Source organism: Haemorhous mexicanus, chromosome 3, assembly GCF_027477595.1.
Source record: "Haemorhous mexicanus isolate bHaeMex1 chromosome 3, bHaeMex1.pri, whole genome shotgun sequence".
NCBI classification, from domain to species: Eukaryota; Metazoa; Chordata; class Aves; order Passeriformes; family Fringillidae; genus Haemorhous; species Haemorhous mexicanus.
This window is the reverse complement of record NC_082343.1, coordinates 96,468,947-96,492,988: the sequence shown is the minus strand read 5'-3', so window position 1 is coordinate 96,492,988 and position 24,042 is coordinate 96,468,947. Positions and strand designations below refer to the sequence as shown.

At 34.9% G+C, this 24,042-nt stretch overlaps 1 protein-coding gene across 1 annotated transcript in view; it reads right to left on the bottom strand.

Annotated features, from left to right (window-relative positions):
* Positions 1 to 24,042, bottom strand: part of CSMD1 (CUB and Sushi multiple domains 1) — a 1,067,000-nt gene that overhangs the window by 190,907 nt on the left and 852,051 nt on the right. Inside the window, exons 22-23 of the mRNA XM_059842787.1 lie at positions 15,442 to 15,611; positions 8,261 to 8,417 (exon numbers count right to left, since the gene is read on the bottom strand). Of these exons, the coding sequence (XP_059698770.1) occupies positions 8,261 to 8,417; positions 15,442 to 15,611 (327 nt within the window). The remainder of the gene's footprint in view (positions 1 to 8,260; positions 8,418 to 15,441; positions 15,612 to 24,042) is intronic.

The window sequence follows — 24,042 nt, the reverse complement described above, 5'->3', positions numbered from 1 at the left end:
CAAACTTTTGGAACAAATCCCAGTTAAAACTCATTAAATCCAGCTGCACATACATATAATGACAACGTCTATAACGGCTTCATAGAAATAGATTCTTTTTAAAATATGAAAGAAAAAAAATTAGGTTGAGGTGGGAAAGAAGGTAAAGAAGTTCTGTTGTTCAAACCACTACACTGACAAATTCATGGATTCTGTTCCCACTAAAGTCTCAGTAATAATGCTACAAATATGATCATTTCTTTGATATTAGACCAATATAATCTTTAAGCCATCACTCCCTAGATTATGAATTTAGCTGGAATCTGCTTGCAAATTTCAGTCACATTTTAAAGCTATGATGAATATCAGCAGATGAAAAAAAAAAAAAATACACTTAAGAAGCCTACTTGAATTGGCATCACTGAAACATCTTTCTTTCATACTCTAAAGATAGAATTTTAATATAAATGTAAAACACCATATACATATGAACACCTACAGTGATCTCTGCTAGCCGGTCTCTCTCACCTGCAAATCTTAACTGCATTTTAAAGTTTATAAGAAGAGATTTTAAAAAGCAGCCCTTTTCTTGATAATAGATGTGAATTACAAAACTGGAAAAACTCAGTGGTTTTTAGAAGATAAGAATCTCTGAACTATACACAGAAAAGTCAGGAGACCTTCAACTGGTAATTTTCAGAAGCAAATCATATTAACCTTTTACAAATTACCTTTTCCACATGTTTGATAGGACCTACATATCAAACCTTTTTTTTTCCTAATTGAAAATGAGAAATAGTTAACATCTTCCTTCTTTCTAACACTATGCCCAGAGGGGTAATTCAATGACTTAAAGATGATAATTTTTGTACATTTTGAAAATAAATATTTTTCTTTTTAATTTTTCAGCGCACTTAAAAAAATATTCATTTAGTTGATGTATATTTGCAATACACATATTTTAATTCAAACAAAATCATATTTTTTACTTCAAGTATTTTTTGAAGAACAAAATTAAATAATCATGGACTATTCAGCCTGGACTCCTAACACAGCATGCTACTACTGTTCTATTTCTTGTGTTTCTTCCTCTTGTCAGTTTCATTTTTGCAACCTCTTTTTTACCAGTGCAGTCTGAGTTCTCCACTCCATATACTTTCTCTATTTCTCAGCCAGCCCCTCTGGCAATCTTCCTCTCCTATGTTTGTATCCTAGCCTTTTAGTCCCAAAAATCACCTTTCCCCATACCCTGTGGTGCATTTCTTGCCTTCTGTACTCCTCCTTAGGACTCCCTGATTTGATTTTGCAGCTTCATTTATTCGAAGCTCCCAACATATCTATCTATTCCCTTCTTTATCTCTTTTTTCCCTTCCTCTCTAGGTTTGGCTTTTACATCCCTGGTAGTGTAATCAAGCAGCTTCATCCTCACTTTCTCAAGCTACCCACAAGACACAGGATACTGGTAGGTTTAGCCCAGCTGGCAGGTAAGTCCCCACCCAGGTGCTCTCACAATTCCCCATAATGGATCTGAAGAGAATTAGGAAGACAAAAGCAAGAAAATTAATCAGTCAAGATAAAAACAGTTCAATATGTGAAAACAAAACAAAGCAAAAACCCCAAATATCCCAAACCCAAACAAGTGATGCAAACCCAATCACATATCAACAGCAGACTGATACCTAGTCAGACTCTTAGCAACAGCTACTTCAGAAACACTTCCACAGATTTTAATTGCTAAGCATGACATGTGTCACCATTCAATTCAGGTCATCTGTGTCCCCTCCCACCTTCTTGCCCATGCTGAGCCTACCTGCTGGCATGTCAGAGCAAGTAACCCTAGAGAAGGCCCTAACACTGTGAAGCACTGCTCAGCATTAGCTGAACAATCATAGAATCATGGAATCACTAAAATTGGAAAAGATTTCCAAGATCATAAGTCCAACCTTAAACCAAGCATCACCATCTCAACTAAACCATAGCATTAATGCCAAGTCCAGCTGTTTCTTCAACACTTCAAGGGAGTATAACTACATCACCTCCCTGCATTACCCCTTCCAATTCTTGACAACCCTTTCAGTGAAGAAATTCTTTCTGAAAGAAGAATTTACTCAATGTTTTCTTAACTGCAGAAAATTAACACCATCCCATTCAAACCCAATACAAATAGACAAACTGGTCACCTCCATCCTAATCCAGGCCAGCTGAGAAAAAGTATTTTGGAGTGCTTATTTATGGGGTAGCATTTTCTCATATAAGTCTATATGGCTAAAGATCTGTACCCTGAAAAATCTGGTAAGATTTTTCTGAGATGGGAAAAATGCAAAACATCACCATACTAGCATTTCCATCTACAAAGCACAAGTTAACATAATTTTTCAAACAGAAGGGTAATGCAGTGCTTATATTCAACTAATAAAATGGTTTTCATTGTTTCTGTCTTAGAGATTAAAAAAATATTTGGCACCTACTCTGTTTACCAGAGTAGCAGCTTCATACACATCTCTAAATGAAAAGTGAAAACCAACCTCAATTATAAAAACTGTTATAAGACCAATTATTTTTTGGTCATACAAAGTTTTGAGGATATGAGGCAATGGGGAGACTATGTAAATGTTGAGTATTTTGGAAGCAAAAGGCAATTTAATTTTCTGAGGGAGGAAGGATGGAAAAGACTCTGATGTCATCATGTTATTAATCAGGATATCGTAATTCTTGTCCTCAAGTGAAATTAATATTTCTAATTTTTTTTTACATTATTAATTTTTTTTTTCAAGTCTGCAAGTTTGACTGTCCTTTAGAAGAATTTTTTCTCTGCATGCAATACTTATTTGGGGTTACATTCATTTGGGGTTAGTCACATAATGGTAGTGCTCTTAATAGGACCTGTGACTACCTCATACATATATCGGTTAAGATGTACTAATTTGATATTTGTCTTTGGTGTCTTACATTTTTACTTCAGCGTGTGAAGGTTCTAATTGGAACAGATCTTACATACAGACTAGTTATGGAAAGGAAACTGGAAGAGACCCTTTTCATTACTAGATTGTTCTGCTAAACATTATACACCCTGAGGCATAGCCACTATATTCCTGAATTTGAGACTGATTGTCAGTCTGATTTGAGACTGATTCTATTAGCAGCAATAGAATACCATGAATGCTAAACCAGTGCATATCCATGAAATGCATTTAAATTTTTTTTTCCTTAAACTGAAAAGTATATCTTCAGACCAATGAAGATAATATTGTGAAACTACTAACTATGCTAAATATAAAGAATCATAAATGCAAATGAAAATATTAAACCTCATTAAAAAGAAAAAAAATCTATCTATGCACAATCGTAAATCTGTGCTAAGTTCTGTGGAGTGGAGCACAGCTCAGGGGCCTGAACTCTTCTAAAAGAAATGATAGCCATGGAGAATTCTGCTTTCAGAGAAAGAAATTGTTGTCATGTATTTGAAATTTGAGTATGTTAAATTGCATTAAATTATGATTTGGGCCTACACAGCGTTCATTTTCAAAAAGACAAATCATCAGTGAGATTTTTTCCAGCCCTCATTTCCATCTTAGCACAGAAGTGAAGGAGAATGCCTAATTTCACATCACAAGGAAGTTAAGGATATAAATAAAAAACAACTGCTCAGGAATTAAAATGGACTCTCATTTTCAACCTATGGCAGCAAATCAGGGACAGGTCAGTGTCAGGCCTTCAGAAACCTAAAATGTAGTCACAGAGTATGCCACAAATTCCTGAATAATTTTCAGGCTTTAAAAAGTCTATAACTAGTTCTTCATGTTTCTGAAACAGAGAGGATTTTTTTGAGAGGCAGAGTATAGTGCTGAGTGGGCCAGTGCAGCCAGGCATGTTCCTACAGGTATTATCTGTCAGTATTTCTGGATGGACCCTTCCACTAAATTATTAGAATATATTCTAAGGTTTAAGAATAAGTAAAGCTTTTGCTTCTATTATTTACTGGACAGGACTGGGGAACCATGGAATTGACATAAGCTGCTCATAAAAAAAGAAGATGTCTAGATAAGGTCCTACAGCCACTTCATGCTATTTCAGACAGACAACTGCCAGTGCAAAGCACATGGTAAAAACCCTCAGGTCTCAGGAGATTCCAAAGAGGAATTCTACACTGGTAAAGGTCCTTACACATCATAAATATAAAAATCCATTATCAGGTACCTTGAAAAGAAATGAGTTTTAAGATTTCTAGATGGTAGTGTGAAGGGAAAGTGTGTTTTATTCTCAAATGTTTGGGAACTTTACTGAGAAAATTGTGCAAGCCCACTACAGTGCCGAGTGATCTGTGATCTGCACAAGACCAAAAAGATCACACAGTAGCAGCATTAGGTGGTACTCAGAGGGTCACAAAACATTTGTATTTGACATGCATGATAAAGTGTAAAGGTATTATTTTTTGTTTTTCCAAAAGTCAGAGTAAGTCAGAGTAAGTTCAGTGCATGAGGAGTGAAACCATTGTTAAATTTTCTGGTGTGTCAGGACTGTGATAGGGGAGTGGTTAGGCATGGCCAGGGAGACTGCCTGTTTGTTATTCAGAAGCTGTACTGAAATGCTCCTTTTTTAAAGTTGCAGCCTGTTACTTTTACAAGAACGCTGTGTTTTGCTTTTTCTGCCTATCACTGTGTGGCATCAATAAGATTTTGGTTTTATATGAATGTCAATTTAAGATTAAATGCCATTGACATGACAGCACAAAGCACTGGCATCTTTATATCAGATTGGGCAAACCTTTTAACAGAGCTGTGAACAGGAATAGCAGTGGGAATGCCTGTATCTAATCTTCTCTACCCAACAAAAATTAGAGATGTCTCAGGAAGAACAGATCTAATCAGACAGAGGGGGAAAAGATCCCCTGAATAAGAAAACTGCAATTATGAAAGAATTACAGACGTTTTCTAAAATTAAAAAAAAAATATCTGTCACATGTGTCAATAAGCATACACTTAAATTTTTACATGCAGAGCACTACTGATGTCCTCTACTCATAGGGAATCAAAGGCATCAAACTTATGCTGCCATTTCCTCAGCACAGAGATATAAATGTCCACAGTCATTCCCTCTGACAGCAGTGTAGAGATACTGGAAGTGGACACTTTACCTTATTCCTCCTAACACACTATAAGGAAATGGCTTTATATAAACTTGTTCTACACAATATCGACAAGCTGCCTTCTTTGTTCCTCATTTTTCTTCTCCTCATGTTCAGCTATCACTCAAATTACTATTTCATTGTCTCTTACTCCATATATACTTACCCCACCAATTTCAGGCTAAAATATTCTCCATTTTTCTGAAGTTGTTTCCTTAAACAAAATCACTGTAATTTTAGTTTTGACTCAAAAAATTTCTTAGTTTCTCAAATCAGTTATCTTGAGAAAGAGTACAGATGTTTTCATGGTCTTTTCTAGTAAAAAAATACCTCTACCTATCAGAACAATTGTATTTTCTTAAAAGCATCTTGTAGTTATAGATCAAAGAATAAGATAACTATAATTTCCAGCTTCCAGTCAGTATTATCTGAATCAATTTCCTCTATAGAAAATTTCATGAGAAATTTCATCAGATTTCATTTAGAACTTGAATCCTTATCGATTTCCTTTTAATGTCTGCTTATATTCTGATTTCTACAGTTTATACAAAACTCCTGGATTCTGAGTTTCGGAAATTTGGTTTCACTATGTTGGTGATGAGATTCTGAAAACAGAGATACAAGTTTCTCTATCCACATCTGTGTCCTCATGGATCATTAGCTTTTTCTTCTACTGTATTTTTAAATTTAACATAACCTTCAGAATTCACCCCATCAAAAAGCATGGAAAGGTAGCTGCATACAAATGAAATAGCAGACTTTCCCATTAGTCTTTTTAATAACAACCTGCAATTTTACTTCTTGATTTCAAGAGCAATAATAGAAAGAAAAGTGTTACAAAGACCAACAATTAAGGGCAGTTGATGATGCCTTGTGGGTAACAAGAACTCAGCGATCACATAGGAAGTAGCCTGAATTAATTAACCTGATTTATTAGACCATCACTTCTCCTATCTCTGTCTTATGATATTAATCATTCAATTTCTTTTACTCCAGCATATATTTCTCATTTCCTTCAGTGAAACTATATTTTAGGACCTTTTTGATTTGTTTTAGCATTTTTAAAGTATCTGGTAATATAGCTCAATCTGAAATGTGACGAAACTTCAGAGTAATCTTTCAGTTAATTCTGCTGTAAACTATAGATGTTTTAATCCAAAAAGATAATTAAAATTTTGTATTTCATGTATTTACTGAATAAAAAATGGACATATTTATTTGGTAATTGGATTTTAACGGCACCAAAAAAATCAAAATCCATGAAATAATGAGTATAAATTTCCGGTATATCTAATCTCTAAGATATTACTAGGATAGGACTTTCAGAAAAAGAATGTGAGTCAGCACTTCAGCCAGTTTTCAACAGCAAAAGATTACATCCTCAGCTTGTATTTTTACTTGCCTTAATTTATGAATGATGAAAAATAACACACTAAAGGGTTTGGAAATAACAGTTACAGCAGAAGGAAATCATCTGGTTAGATGGTCACTGTCTCAAAATTTATTATATTGAATTTGGTTTCCTGAAAATACACGTGAGAAGTAAAGTATTAGTTTCTATTTAAAACTGGAGATTGTCTCATGTTAGAGAAAGTAGGAAGAAAAGTCATTAGAGATAAGCTTTTCAACATGAATGGTTGCAAACTGATAACATATGATAAAATAAATTAGACACTTGGCAACCAAAATAAAAAAAAAATGTAGTGTTATGCAGACCAAGGAAAATAAGTTTTGCCTTTCTATCCAGTACTAAAATTACTTAGAAGATAATTACTTAGAATCTTAGTGTGGAAATACTTGGAAGAGGAGAAAACACTATTTAAAAACTAAGCAGTCAGGAAAAAAGCCTTAAGACATGAATTATTGTATCTTATCTTACACAGAAAAATATGGTGCAGGACAGCAAATCTTAAAAAGTGCAACAAAATCAAGCAATTTAATGTAGAAGTTAGCAAAATTCTATTTTTAAGTAAAATTAGATTCGTAAACAGTTGGTGGAACTGGTCATGGAAGCAGCATTTAAAAGGAGCTGATTCAAGACCCTTGAAATCAGAGCCCTTAAAATAAGCTTTTTTTTAAAACAGATCTTTGATTCCTTTTCTTCCAAAGGAAAATTTCTACAGTTTTTCTTGGAAAATTAGAGTTGATTTCCCTAGTCATTCTTCAGAGGTTCTGTAAGAAAAAAATCTTAAAGGTTTTTCCACAGCTTGCTCCAAACCAAAGGGAAAACATCAGATGTATTAAACTGAGCAATGGTTCCTTTTCTGTGACACACTATGTTGTGCTCTGCTCTGCAAGGTTCAACAGCAATTCATGGAAAGCAACGTATAAGATAATAAATTGAAAGTAAATGGAATTTGGAGATTCCTTGAAACCTGGAAAAATATCCCTTTATGTGCGTTGGAAACAAACTAGTTATCTCCAAAATTATTCCCCAGAAAAAAATCCTTTGTTTGCCAGCAAAAATGAATTAAACTAATTGCATACAGTCTGTGGGACAATTGTATTGTTTGTCAAAACTTGTTCATTCTGGTCTCCTTCCAGTATACTTCATACTGATCCTGACAAACAATCAGGCCAGATCAGAGTGCACATTTTTTGGGTGTGCAGATTAAGAGGTACTCATTTTTTCTTTTTCTTTTTCTTTTTTTTCTTCCTTTTTTTTTATTTTCTTTTTTCTTTTTCTTTTTCTTTTTCTTTTTCTTTTTCTTTTTCTTTTTCTTTTTCTTTTTCTTTTTTTCTTTTTCCTTTTCTTTTCCATTCTTTTATTTTCCTTTCTTTTCTTTTCCTCTTGTCAAAGTTGACTGACAGCAGAGATTGAACTTTCCATTTCCCATGACTTTCTGTACATTTTCTGCTACAGTTTAACAATAAATATATTCAACCCACATATGTCTCAACACCACTGCTAAATCTTGAAAATAATCATGCTTTCTAAGTTTAAAAATGTACAAATTTGCTTTCAACAGTGTTTTAAAATTACTAAAGGTGTTTTAAAATTAGCTATCCAGTCATGTAGACAAGTAAAGCACAGTCTCTTAACCACAGTACATTCTAGGAAATTACCTTCAAAATTCAAAAAAAAAACCACTACAGCTGAGAAATACACATTTCCCTGCAAAGCAATCAATCAGATCATATTTATGAGCTACTTACTTGTATAAGTGAGCTGAAATCCTTGGTCAGTATCAGATCCATTGGTATTAAACTCTATCCACATATGGTTAGAGGTGCTATTAAGAATAACTCCCATCATGTCATTTTTGGTGAAGACTCCAAGAGAGCGTGAAGAACTGTCTTTTCCATCATACACCTTTCAGAAATAAGAGCATGAAATTGGACATTGAATCTAAATATTTGAAAGATTTTAATTTATACAATAATTCCAAAATTAGCAATGTATTGCCAATAGTTTCTCCAAAACTTTATTGTATCTGTTTTGAGAGGTATATATCCCTGGGTTATACAGTTCAGGGAAATCTTGAATATTCTGTCCCCCTTAAAGTGTTCTATAGTCTTTTTCCTTTTTGTGATCTCATCTTGAGAGAAATTAATATTTATATGCAATTCTATCTTCTGAAGTTTAATAAGCTCAGATTGTTTTCTGGATTATTCACAAAGTAGTGAAGTATAAGTTCTGAAATCACCATTACAGGTAAACCCTTGCAGCCTACTCTGTTCTCTCCTGTCTCAATATATCAACAGCAAAAATGAGATTTCAAGTCAATCTGTCATCTTTTATCTCAGGCTCTAAACCTGCAGCAGTTTTGCTTTACTATCGGATTAAACAAAGACTGATAAGTTTGCAAAAAAATACGTGAGTCTATTTCCAAACTAATTGTAGAGATGTTCTTATTTGCCATGTTACTTTAGTGAAAACTTTGAACAATATCAACATATGTACTTTTTCAAATCCTAAAATTCTTAATAACGCCCTTTTGACTGTTGACAAATACAGAAGTTCAAACTCTTGCCTAGGAGATAATTTTTTTTCTTATTGCAAAATCAAAGTGCAAAAATAGCCTCCTGCAGTTTTGTTTTGTTTGTTGGTTTGTTTTCTCAAGATGAACTTAAAAAGCTAATTTCTTCTTTAAATTAAATAAATGTCCTCTACTTCCTTGTGGAAAAATAAAATAAAACATAAAGTCTGTAAGTACATGAAACATAAAGTCTGTAATACACCATACATGAAATGTCATGTTGATGCTTATACAATAGCAAGAAATGGATTTGAGCAGCTGGTTTCTGATATGAAGTGAAAGATAGTTTCCCTTTATCTCGTGTCCTAGAGTGACTAGAGACAACCAGCACAAAAGCTACCATTACAGGAACATGAAATATTTCAAGCACTGGATTTTCATCCTTCCACTAGCAGACCTTGTGGTAGAGTGCAGATTCATACTGATTCCAGTGAGAAGCAGGAGTGACCCATTTAACAATCTAAATTGCTACATCTGGGTCACAGGCAGTTCTTCCTATTTGAATGCCCAACTAGATCTTGTAACAAAATTTAGAAATTCTTCTTTTAAGATGACAGACCATTGCAACATTTGTAGGTGATGACCAACAATTAAAAGCATTTCTATTTCCTCTGTGGAGAAAATACCAGCATGCCATCCACAGGTAAATATCTTGAAAGTAGCATGTTCATCTCAAATGTCATTAACAAAATAAAATAATAAAAACAACATGCATAAAGATTTTTTAAGAAAAAAGCATATGTTTTCTTTTATAAACCCACATAGATATAACTAATTACTTACTCTAAAGGAAACTTTTGAAAAACAATATATTGTGCTAGCAATTGATAGAAGAATATGTTCCATCTTTATTATTGATGCAAAGATTGTCTTATACCAAGGCACGCAGATGAGATGATTCAGAAGATACAATCCATTGTATTTAAGGTTCATGCAAGCAGGTATACATACTTAAGGTCCACCTTTCTTGGAAGAAATCTAACTTTAAGCTATGCTAAGAGTATCTGAAAAATTACTTGCAAGCTTTTAACCATTGTCTTGGGACAGAACTAACAATCAATTTCATGGACAGGTTATGCTTAATTTATTAGAGATGGAAATCTATTGCACAAAGTAAAGAATCATTTGTACCCCATAAAACTTATTTCCATAGATATATTACACTGGAACTAGGAGATACTACTATAAATGGAATGTTCTAATAATTGTCATCAATTAAAAATGCTGCCTATGTTTAAGAAAATAATTTTATAAATCTATAAAATAAAGCAAACAAAAAAAATTCCCACAGCTAAAGTTTACAGATATCTTGTTTCAACTGTGTTCTACCTCACTGACTGTTAGAGATACTCTTCCTACCTGAGGACTAACAAGTTAAGTAATAGAATCCCTCAAGATTAATCCAGACCCAAATGAAAAGACTGTTTCATGAAATTAAAATTAGATGTGAGAGATCCTGTGAAAACAGCTGTTAAAAAAAAACCAACAAAAAAACAACACAAAAAACCACCACCAACAACAAAAAGTCTGGTACAACTTTTGATGACACATGTCCTTCTGTTGTTCACATTGCAGACATAAGCAAGTAGGTATGAAGCAGATGAAACATCATTAGTGAACAAATACAAGCACTGAAGCTCCCGTTGTCCACAATGAAAAGTTGGTTGAACCATCCTAGGACAGAAAACTCTTTTTTACCTTTTGCTTGTCTTGCAAATTAATATGGGCCAAAGATCACTCCCAGTAGACAGCTTGTGTACAACCATTATGTCATGTCCTATGCCACTGACTCCAGAGGTAAGACCAGACTATTGATCACTATTCATTCATATTTAGTACATACATTTAACTTATTTAGGAGAACACATTTGAAATACAATTCACATGCTGCAATTACAATTTCCTCAGTCATGAAGGGAAAAAAAAGTTTTTTTGGCAAAAGAGATGAAAATCAGAAGACTATATTCTGCTTTTCCTGTTACCATTGACAAATTCACTGCAAGTGCATTATAAAGATTCTGGCATAGGTAGCCACTTTAAAGAACTATGAATCTTCAAGTGGCAGTTAAAACAGGGAGAACCAGCTATAAAATAAAGAGATAATCCAAGTATTCACTTTTGTCATATGTCCTTCAAAATAGTGAAACATGTTTCTATTACTTTACCTGAATTGAAATTTCTATCCCATTAATTCAAGTTCAAATTTTTTCACAGCTATAGAAAGTTTGCCCACAAATTACAGACATTAACCTGCACACATTCTTCTTGAAAGCAACAGGTTTGACCCTTCCTCACACACTTGTCTTACTGATGCCAGAAATATTCTTGCAAATTATATGCCATTCCATACACTCTACAGCTTCAATATCCAGCCTCAATATTCCCTCTTGAATACTGAGCTCATATATAGAACTCCAGATTAGTTTTTATTTTCAAAGCAAGTAAATAGTGATAGACTAGTAGACAAGTCATCACAACTTGATTGTCTACACAGTATCTATTTTCAGTGCATCCCTGGAACACATTGAAGCAGACTTACTAACACCTTCACAAATCTTTTCTGAAAGAAAGCATAGGTGCAGGAGCTGCATAGGCCAGGAATTGTTTCTGAGACACAGTTCCAGTGAACTATCTTACTGAGCAAGACGAGAGAATTTAACATTAGAGGTGTAGTCAAACTGCAGAAGCTGGTCTGCGGGACAGTGGGAGATGATCACAGCATTGTTTGGAGCTGTGTTTAGGATTAATTTAGCCAAAGTATTCAGGGGTGCCTCTTTTTCCCTATTTTGTAGGAACTGAAAGTGTTTCTTTTTCTTACTGGGGCTAAAAAATGCAGACAAAAGAACAGGACAGCAATGCAGTTATTCATGAGGAGAAATGCTCCAATAACAGTGTTAATGTGTCTGCGCCTGCTGTGGGAATGCATAACGCTCACCTGAAGGAGAAGGAAATGCCCGGTAGAGTTTCTTGATGTTTCTTGAAATTTCTTCTTTTGACAGTAAAAAGAAATTACTTATAACTAAACTTACCAATTTCCTTGACTGCAAAGATTTTCTAGCATAAAATCATTCCAAAGGAACACACTTCTAAACTATTCCTTGGAAGCTGGGCAGGCAAGGCCTGTATAGTTTGCTGACATGGCTAACATTCTGAAATCCTTCCACTACATCCTTCTGGAGTTCGAAGAGACCCTTATCTCAAACAGTAACATTATGTGCCTTGTCTGACGCTCCTGGTGTGTTGATCTTGGAATTGTTTTAGATGAGTAATGAGATGGTTGGCTCTCACAATTAAGGGGTGAACATTATATGTATGTTAATAGAAGTTTTGTAAATGTATAGTTATGTTACCATAATATGTCCTCCCCCTTGCACTTTTATCAAAGGATGTCCTCGGTAGTCAGGGCATTTGGGAAGGGTTGGCTTGTTACTGTGGTAACACCTGACCTCCAATCAAGATGTTAGAAAGTGATGTCCACCACTGGATGGCAAAGAAGGAGTTGACTGACAAGACTTCAGGAGGGACTAGAGGTATAAAAGGCAGAGCATCCATTTTGAAGATGAGAACATGGCAGAGAGTCACGGGGGCTCCCAGTGCTCTAATTTTTCTCTACTTAGTCCTTTTGTTGTATTTTTTGTTAAGGTTTAATAAACATTTCAAATTTTAAACGTGAGTAGTTGTTTCTCACAGGATTATTACATTATTATTACAGGCTTTTATTGGCTCACTTTATCACACACTTCTGTGCAGCATTTTTTGCCCTTCTTTAGCTACATTTCCCTCAGGTGCCTCTGCCCCAGCTGTGGCTCAGCCACGCCCTGTGGTGCGCGGTTGGATCTGGCTGGAACCAGCTGTGCCCGGCTGGAACTGGCTGTGTATGGCTGGAACCGGCTGTGTCTGGCTGGAACCAGCTGTGTCTGGCTGGAACTGGCTATGTCTGGCTGGAACCGGCTGTGTCTGGCTGGAACTGGCTGTGTCTGGCTGGAACCGGCTGTGTCTGGCTGGAACTGGCTGTGTCTGGCTGGAACCGGCTGTGTCTGGCTGGAACTGGCTGTGTATGGCTGGAACCAGCTGTGTCTGGCTGGAACTGGCTGTGTCTGGCTGGAACTGGCTGTGTCTGGCTGGAACTGGCTGTGTATGGCTGGAACCAGCCGTGTATGGCTGGAACCGGCTGTGCCTGGCTGGAACTGGCTGTGTCTGGCTGGAACTTGCTGTGTATGGCTGGAACCAGCCGTGTCTGGCTGGAACCAGCCATGCCTGGCTGGGGCAGCCCCAGCTTCCCCTCACAGAGCTGCCACTGCTGCTGGGGATGGGCACTCACACCCAATGCAACATTATGCACATACAGATTTCTCTTGTAAAGCAGAGTGAGATACTGAGCTGGGAAGATGCCCTATATTTCAGCACAAGGCTTGTAAATACTCCTAAGCTTAGTGCATCTCTTGCAAGCTGCCAGCAAGGCAATCTTGTATTTTCCTTCTGCGCAGTGCAAGATAGAAGGCTGAGGTTTATAACACATTTTGCTCATATTTTGGGTGCAGATAGGAAAGAAAGCAAGCTTTAAAGTCCATAACCCTGCCAACATGCTGATTCCAATGGAAATATGTAAAAGGACATCCTGGCATGGGAATAGAGAGGAAATAGACTTTGTTTTCATAAATGCAAGTAATAGAGAGACCTTAATTGGTGGAAGAGCACTTAATTGTATAAATGGAAGCTGTGCTGTGGGAACTCACTCAAAACCAGAAAACAGTCCTTGCAGTTCAGACATCACCACAATTTTGCCTTGGTTTCCTTTGGATCCTCTGAAGTATTGTGCTAAAAGGTCTATAAAAGAAAGTATCTAACAGGTTGCTCAGAACAGCTTTGTCTCAGGCAAATCATTCTTGTTTCTCCGGGGAATATTGCTAAGTGTGCTGGACATTACTCATGAGATGTTCTGAAGGATAACTGAGTTTCTTGAATGTTTCTTTAGGGTTTTCTAAGGGATTTTTTGCTGTAGATTTTTAAGTAGTTTAATAAATTATTTACAAACCATATATCTGCAAAGCTTCTGGGAGACTTTTGTACCACATTCTAGCAAATCAGAGAGCAATTAAGTTCTTTCTTCCCTGCTGCATCTCTTCAGAGCAAAAATACTTTTGGGGATCTGCACTGTCAGACCATGGATAATAGGAGCAAAGGACAATCCAAACCACATATTTCATCCACATCCTCAATTCCCTTTGGTCTAAAAGCAAAACCAAGGTCTTGCACTGTTTTATACATGATAGCATTTATTATCAATGCTTTTGTGGGTAAAGACAGAGAAAATGCTGTTCTTTTGATTGTAACTTTCTAATCTATAAACTAATCTATAAGTTCTGCTTATTTCATGGTGAAATGAAGTACTTGTTGAAAAGAACAGATATAATAACAAAGACATAAATTTCTATATTAACAAAGAAAATGTCTATATTAAAATGAAGCCTTTTTTTCTTCCCTACCTTCATCCTATCTGTAAATGCCTTGTTTTTTGCGGGAAATTAATTGTCACACTTAATTACATAAGGAAGCTCTTAAGATGATGAAATGGATAAAAATATAGTCACCATATTTGATCCATAACAATTATATGTTTTAACTTCTTGTGAGAAGCACTCAGTACAAATTAAAAAAATCAAGAGACAGCAATTTTTAACATGTTAAATGGGTTGTTGGGAGATATCCAGAAAAGGAATTGCTAACTGAATTCTGAATACTTAGTGATTTTAAGTATTAATTACCCGAAAATTTGGGGGGCATTAAAATTGAAATACTAATTTAATGTATGGTCAGCACTTCAGATGAATATTAGGATTTTCAGTACATATAAGAATGCAACAGCTACTATTAGGAAAAAGCAACTTATTACCATGCTGTAGAAAAGTATATGCTCAAAATCTGTATATATTTAGGCCATGTTTCAAATAGTCTCTGCAGTGTAAAAGAATGAAAGACAGCTTCTATAACTGCAGTTGTAGTCAATATTGCAATGTTAGTTTCCATTTAGGGGACAAAAAAATAATCCCTGTGCTACACTTATAAATATTTTGTAAAGAGAGAAAAATACTGGATATTCAAAATCAAAGTTCAAATTTTAGGTTTCCTTTTAAGATTTAAACCATTTTAAACAGTCTAATACTTTTGGAAATGTAATTGAAATCACAATGTCTCTGATAGTTTCTTTGAATCTAGTATAAATCATTGAATCTCGTATAAAGGCAGTGACGCTATCCACCTATGGGATATGAAAAGAAAGATAATTGCCATTGGAAACAGATTTATTCATGCAATGTGAATAGTTAGCATAGAAAGTGAAATAATTTGTCTTATTACCTTAACAATATCTCCCTCATGCAGCTGAAAGCTCCTGGCTCTAAGATGGATCCCTTTTCCAGCCTCAGTTTCAATTTTATAGATACATTCATGGTTGTTGTCATAATTAGATGGAAAATTTGGAGACAGTAATGTTCCTTCATTTCCAGAGACAGTTGCTCCACATTCAGCTAAAGAAAATAGACACATTAAAACAAAAGAAGTGAATTATCCAATTCAAGAAAATATGAGTTATTACCAATAATATTTAGACTCTATGAAATCTCTAACAGGCTATCTAGGAAAAGTATAGTTCTCAGGTCTCATCTGTAGGACCAACTCCTAGAAACCCTGTCAAAGTTGCCATCTCCTGCATTTGACTGGGTCTCTTTATTATGTGCACTTACGTGCTTTTACCTTCAATTTATCCCCAAGTCCTCCCATCAGACCATCCAGTAATGCGGGTTAGTCTGGATACCATAAAAATTGAATGCTTTATTGAAATATAATTATTGTGGTAACATTTCAAATAAACATAATATTGACTTTACATCTGTATTCAGCTTTACAAATAAGTATTTTAAAAAGCAGACAATACGCTCAAAAAAACCCACCAAAACCCAACAAAAAATCAAAAAACAATCTGGTACTAAATCAAGAGCATTCAAACATGCTTTTCTCTTCCCAGAATAAAACAAAATAAAAATAAAGATAAAGAAACCAACATTTATTGACATCAGTCAATGCCAAGGAGACAGATCCTTTCCTTTCTGGCTAAAGAAATAGGCGAGTTTTTCACAGCCATCTGTTGTAAGCACCTATTGACATTTTCATTATACATTTCTTGTTGTAGCTCCCCAGTAAAGAAAATAATAAAGAGTAAGAGGAGTGGTATGTTCCAGACCATGGACTCAGTTTGAATTTTGAATAAAGACTAATAACATTATGCCAAATATGCAACATCAATTCCACCACATAGATGAAAACATCTAAACAGACAGCAAATAATATTGGTGTACTGTTCAAACAGATATTAAAACTACTTAAAAATTATCTAAAACCACCTTATGAAATCCCACAGTAAAATTAACATACTAACAATTAAACTTCAGCTTGTTTTTAGGTGTATGAAATTGATATTGATATCTCATTTTTCAGTCTAGGGATAAAATACACTGTGGTTTTTTGACCTAAACATCATTAGACCTCATTTGGACTTATGTAAAAATAAAACAGATAAAATAATAATAAATTAATGTATAATTGTAAAATAACAGATACACCCTATCAATGAAGGGGTAGATTTAGAAAAAAATCTGCATTTTTCCTAAAAATGTTTAATAGATTTTTTAGGAGTTTTAGGATTGTAAAGCATTTATTTGAGAAGAATTCAAGAAGAAATATATGATTTATATCTGCAAAGAAGCAGTCTAAACATTTTGGTTTTACATTTCCGAGGTTTCACAAATACCAAATTTATGTCCCTCTTGCTTTTGAAAAGTGTAAAAAGAGCGTATTTTTTACTTCCTCTCTACAATGGATCTGAAGAAAGAAAGGTAGTAAGAAGGAGAAGAAGAGGACTGCAGGGATGAAGGAAGGGAAGGAGAAAGGAGGGAAGTAAGGATGAAAGGGGGAACAAGGGAAGGGGGAATGAGACAAATACAATCTTACATGTAGCCTTATTTTTAGTCTGCATTTGGGACCTCCTTAGGCAAAATGAAAAAGCAAATCACCAATAAACTGGCTCAGGATCTTTATCTAGCATGTTATGCTAGAGCTCATTCACTGTTTTAATGTAGAGCTTTATATTCTCCCCTTCCTTGCTTCAATTTTGAGCTACATTATATTTAACAGGTAGAAGGGTGTGTGAGAATAAGAACCCCTGCCACCAAAATTCAGACAGATGAACTCTTTCCTTGTTGGAGAATGCAGTATACATAACATTTCTAACATGTTTAAAGACACCTTACAGCGTCTAAATGTTTCAAAGAACTGTAGTACACTGAGAAACTAGATTTTTATTTCAATACTTCTTTGGTAAAGTATGTCAAGTGTGTGATACTTATTACATATGGCTTCATATAAATGTGTCTCTGTACCTGTTGGTGTGTACATATCCATATGTAGCTATTTTTGTCTTCAATTTTAGGGGGAAGGTGGGACTGATTAAGTTTATAAAATGTAATTCAATGCAATGCCAAAATTAATGCCACATGAATGTAATAGATTTACAACACCAGTACTCTACACAAGCCTTCTGCAAACAAGTGTTTGCCTAGGTAAAAGCATGCAAAAAACAAATAGTCCCTTAAGCTCCATCAGTATCTTCTTATCTACCTCCTTTAAAGAACTAGAAATACACTCGTACAATGTTGCAGAGAAAAAAGTATGGAAGCAAAGGATTTTTTTCTTACTTAATGTTCATGCAATATTCTACATTTTGTTTCAGTGACTGTAAACCACTAAGACATATGCAGTTATAGAGAAGGTGTGTAAAGAGCTTTCAAAAATGTAGGACTTGAAACATTTCTTGATCCAATAGCTCTATGTTCCAAGGTTCAAAGCCATGGTAATTTTAGATCTGTGAATAAAAGTACTGACATATAAGGGATAATGAGAGTTACAAACTAAAGTCAAAATACTACTACCCTTTTAAAATATGCTACTCTCTGAAAGAAGCAGATGTATTCTAACATGAGCAATTGTTTACTAAACTTTAATTATATGGCAAAGTTCTCTGAACTCAAGTTGGCCCTCATATACCTCTAACCCATGCTATAAAACCATATTCATGTTACCCTTTTTCAAATCCCTTGCAAATATCTGACAGCTATTCAGTTTCATCAGGCCACATCATTCCGTCCATTATCACGACAAAGGCTTGCTCATGAAATCTGGCCAGTAAAGTTTCCTACCTCATTTTGTCTCAGTCAGAAAATCACTAACACGGACCCCAGAAAGAGGCTTTAAAAGGAAGTTCAGCCCTTCTTGGTAATTTCTCTTCCTCAATATATTCAAAGCCTGTCACAGCTGAGGTTAAAGTTTTCTAGCTGTATTTTGCTAATCTTAGGACATCTAGTCAAAGCCATGTTTAATTAGCTCTCCCAATGTCTTGGCCTGGAGATTTAGGTGACTTTTTTTCAAAGAAATGTTGTCCTCATCCATAGAAAAATTTCTTTTTTTCTCCAGACTGTTGGAGCTTCTAAGTGTGTTAATAACTGAAATCTCTGCTATTTGTGACCAATGCCCAGATATAGAGCAGACCTTATGCCCTAGGGACTTCAATTGACCATGTCTCTAACTGCTCCCCCACACCATGATCCAGAACTGCATTGCCACACTTCCCATAATTATGAACTAGAAACTCAATGAAATGCAATACTGAGTCTGGCCTTGGCGGCAGGAAAAGCTTAAGCAGTCAAAGGCATGTCTCCCCGTCAAGGCCCTAATATTTTACTGAATGGTATGGGAAAAGTAATGTTCTTTCTTTAAAAATATTTACACTAGCTTAATACTGCTACTACTTTTTTATGTTGTAATTAACACATGCAGCCAGGATGTGTGGCACCTAAATTTAATTCACTTTGCCTCTGGGGGTTTGAACATGCATCTCCTACAACTTCTGCCTCACACAGAGAGATTTGAAAATCAGTCACAAAGCGAACAAGTGTTGACTAATGTCTTTAGCACAGTGGGTAGGGCATTAAATAAGGGAGAAGGAAAAGGAATACTTCTTTGAAAAAACTCATACATTAAACAGTTGGGAAAAAAAAAATCTGAAGTAACTCATGAATCAATATTCTCTGTTACCTTGTGAGCACTGAACTACCAGACTGGAAAAATATATTCAGTTCAATTCCATTTCTTCACTTCCAATTTTTAATTCCTTATGCAAAATGAAAGAGCTTTTGGTAACATTGACAAGATGATTCTGCTAACAAGCATCAGATAGACTTTAAAATTCTTTTACAGATACAAAGCAAATGAAGCCACATCTCTTATATTCTTGATGAGAGATCCAGCCATGGCAGTTTTGTGGAAAGAAGGGATATGGCTTGTCCACCTATGGTAACTGAAAACTAAAGCACTGCCAGCCTTGAAAGATGTAATGCAACATTACCTATCTAGCATGCGTTCTATGAGCAACTACGGACTTTATTATCTCAAACAGAAAAATGCTATCATGTTATCTTGAAAGAGCACTTTAGTTCTTGACTGCAGAGGCCACTTCCATACTTCAGTGCCTTCCAGATACCTGCTCAGTTCCAGAAAACTGTTTTCATCTTGACAGCATGAGCTGCCGCCCCAGCCCAGAAAGATGAAAAAGATTTCTCACTACCCCACATGAGAATATCTTGTATGTGACTGTAATTTCATTTATTAATTACAATTCACTGAATATTACCAATACGTACACTTTCTTTGATAAAAAATCAACTATATCTGTATTAGCATCTACAATCCTAAATTATGCAAACATTGACAGGTATGGAATTTGCCAGGAGAAATAATTTTTACTGATCTTAAAAAAAATTACTGTTGATATTCTGTCTCCATATTTTGATCCACAACCTTGTGTTGGAAGTATCAAGGTGAATTTAGGTGAGCAGGTAAACTACAACATACCCATTGAACATGCTCTATGTAAATAGTATTTTCATGACTAACTCTTCAAGCTGTAGCCTTTAAAGAAAATGAATATATTTCACAGTGCTTTCTGTGTGGTTATGTGATATGCATGGATTAGTATAATATAGGTACAACTAAATAACTTACAATCTACATATGATATAATAACTAAAAAATGTAGCACATGTTATGACATAACAGAGATCTCTTCTCTATGCTGCATGTCTCCTTTTCCTTTGTTTCTGTATCAATCTATTTTACTTTTATCTATTTATTTTTCAAGATACAAAGTACATTGATTCAAAGTTCTAGGTTTTTTTACCATCAATATAGTAAAGGTCAGTAACACCTAAACCCACTCTCTAGATTAAACAATTAAGATCCAGTTCTCACTTTGTTTATTTCAATTTTATCATGTGTTTCAAATATATCCTGTGACCAAAAAAAAAGGCTATTCCAAAATATTTTTCAGCAGAAAATATGTAAAAAGTATGTCAAGAGAAAAAAAGCAGGAAAAAAAATAGAAAAAAACCCCACCAGTGAGCCAGGAAACCATGAAAGCAAAAGAAATACTCATATTGACTGTTTCCTTCTCTAAAAGATTGTAGAGGAGGAACTACATGCTTTAAATTCACTACAGTTTCCAAGTTGTCTGTTATAACCTTGGTAAGAAGTGCAGCAGACTAAAAAATGCTGCTTTATCAAACAGTTCTTTAATTCCCTTTCAAAGAGAGTAATGTGTCTGGAACAGATACTTGACCCCATTCTTTGTTCTTTTGCTTAATGAAGTAAAAAAATTCTATCTAAATAAGTAAGTAACTTCTTTTCTTTCTTTCATTGTCTTACTTGAAATTGGATAAAAGGAAACTGCAGAGGATAGATCTTTTGAAGATCATCAAACACTTCCTAAATATGAGCACAAACTATAAAACAAACAAAATTCAGGGATTTTTGAATTGCTTTGAAATACAGTTCATGTAAAATGTAACAATAACTTTGTTTAATGGAAAAGTTTACTTTATTATTTTTTCTTCCATACATCTTGCTAAAAGGTTTGACAGGATTTTAAGCAGATCTCCAAAGCAGAGATCAAATAAAAGTCATATGTTGTCAGTTTAAAGGCTTCTCTGACACAAAGCACTCTACTGAGTGCAGAATACCTTTGTTGTATTTACAAAATTGTGCAGCAGTTCATGAAGTATGAGAAGAAGCTGAGCTCAGATGTTCTTTATATTTCTGTTTCACAATATTTTTATCCAGTAGGATGGTTATGCAACATTAATAAAAGAGCCATGGGGATCACAGATAAAGCATCTTATGCTCTGCCTTCACATAATAGCAAAAAGTTAGGGTCCCCTCACACTCAGGGTCTCTAAATCTGGGCATATGACTTCTGCAGGGCAGACACAATACATGACTGGGCTCAAGCATGGATTAATTTACTGTGATACAGTGCTAGGAGCTGAAGTTTCCTGTTAACTGGAACACTGCATCAAACTGAGGCGCACATGGAGTTTCCACAGCAACTCACTGCACAGTGTCTGAGTCTGCAATGTCAGCAGTACTTCACCTCCAATTCAGCCTGCCTGCCCTCCACGTTGAGGGTGCACCTATAACTTTTCATTTGCACACTGCCAGGTGGCTGCAATATTACCTTCACTCTAGTTTCACAAGTGCTGTTTTTCTCAACTGGCCCTACTGAATTCCAAAACAATGTTTTGCTGGGTTTCTCCTAAAACCATTGATTGCCATTGATTCTGTTCTCATTCCACTTTTCATTCTTTAGCCTTGTAGTTTTAGCCTGTAACTCTACCCAAAGATCACTTCATTCCAGATCTGGTAGTGTTTATCCTGTAACTTCATATTTGAATAGAACTGTATAGATAATAGTTATTTAATGCACAATAAATATTACACAATAAAACATATGCACAAATATATCATGATAAATACTATTTAGTCTGCAGCACACACATGTGATCTATTTGGTGTAAACAGTATCATAAGCTACCAGTGAGGATCTTGAGAAGGTCTGCATGAAAATATAACTGTACCAGGGAGAAAGCAAGAAGATATTGGGGGTTTTTCTCATTACTATTATCACTATTATTGCCACCATTACCTTTACTGGAGAGAGTTTTTTGTCCGAGAATTCTTTCCTTGCTCTTACCACTTGGTGCCTGAGGAGTGGCATTCCCTGTTTTTTCTCTCTCTTTTCTTCTCTTAGCTTCTCTAAGATGGATTTAAAGTTAAGTTAGGTCATCGGCTAAAGCATGCACTACTAAAGCATGGTCATGTCAGCCTCTCTTAATATTCTTTAAGCAACACCTGTATAATGGTGGTGAGGTTAAAAATGCCTCAGTGAAAAGCCCTACTGAAGTTCTTTGCTGAAAACAAACCTCTAAATCTGTATTTTTTTGTACCATTCAAATGCACAAAACAATGGAGCAGGAAAGGAAGGCCTAAACAGAAGGCAAATCCTTTTCTGTGGTTTGCTTAATTAGTTCCCAATCCATACACCACTGAAAAGAGGCACTACTCACATTTTGAAAACAAACCCTATGATGTTAATTGGACTCAGGGGATTATTAGCATAAACCAAGGTATGGGCATTTTTTTGTATTTAAATTATTTTGAGATTTTTATTTACTCTTTTTAGTATCATCTGATAAAAATCTTTGGACATAACATCCCTAGATTTATTCTTTTAACAGGAAACAACAGATAGCAGACATAATCTTAAACCATAGAAAGAAGGCAAAAAGGTTACTTGAGGCAATCTTTATTCCTTCTAACTATGGGTGACTTCATGCCAGGCCTCAGATAAAGGTAATTGATGTCTCATAAAAATCACTCCAACTGAAATCTGTAGTGATTCCTGAATATTAAAGTTTCAGTTTTCAGATAGAGACAACTCAAACCTGTTAGTATTATGTGGCAAATATAATATTTTAAAGATTTTATTTTATATTTTTTTGAGATTCAGACAGAATAAGACTCCAAGACTAACTCAAGCAAATCTTTAATATTCAGTCAAAAGCTAAAAGTAAAAGAAGGGATTAAATAATGGAACCTTTTGATTTTATTTTAACGAATGCAGTGTTTTGGGAGAAAGAAATAGAAATTATCAAAAAACATCAAGTAACTATGAAATACATTGTATAAAACAGAAAACAGCCTATAGACATAACATAGCATTTAAATAAAGAATTTGAAATACAATGGATCCTGTATGCATGAACATCCTTATTTCTGTCTGAAGGTTCAGAGACTCAGCTACTGATGTTATATAAGTTTTATTGTTCATGAGCAGCTCTTAAATGAGAGCTCTCTTTTCCTAAACTCTAGCTAAAAATGAACAGGAATTTTTAGACTTAGTTTGACTTCTTAAAGTCAAATCTGAACTCAAATCCAGATTTTATTTTACAGAGACTTTAAAGAAAACAATGAATGTCAGATCTCAGGGGTCTCACAGAAATCTCCAATGCTATTCACACTAACAGAATTTCCACTTGTTTCAATCTCACTGGAAATTAATTCAATGCTACAATATGACAGAGTATATTAATTACAATTGATGACTTTGCAATGAATACTAACTAAACTAATAAAAAGAAACAGCTTATTAAATGGTGTCAGCATTTTATTGTAGCACCCTACCAATTATTCAAAAGTGGTATTTAATACAACAACTGAGTATGATAAATTATTGTGATATTAATGTGAATGCCAGTGAGCACTACTCGGTGAAGATTTTACTCAAATACTGTATTAATGCACTATTAAAAGTCAAGTGACATATAAAATTTAATAAAGGAGCAACACCACTTAAATTTGAGATGAAAATATATAGGAGCACTTTCTATTCAGCTTTACCATTTAAGATTTTTACAGCTTGATTTAGGTATTTCATACAGTTGAAATGACTCATAGGGGACAGGAAATAACACAGGTTAAAACTCAAACCAAACAAAAAAGACACGGCACTCAAAA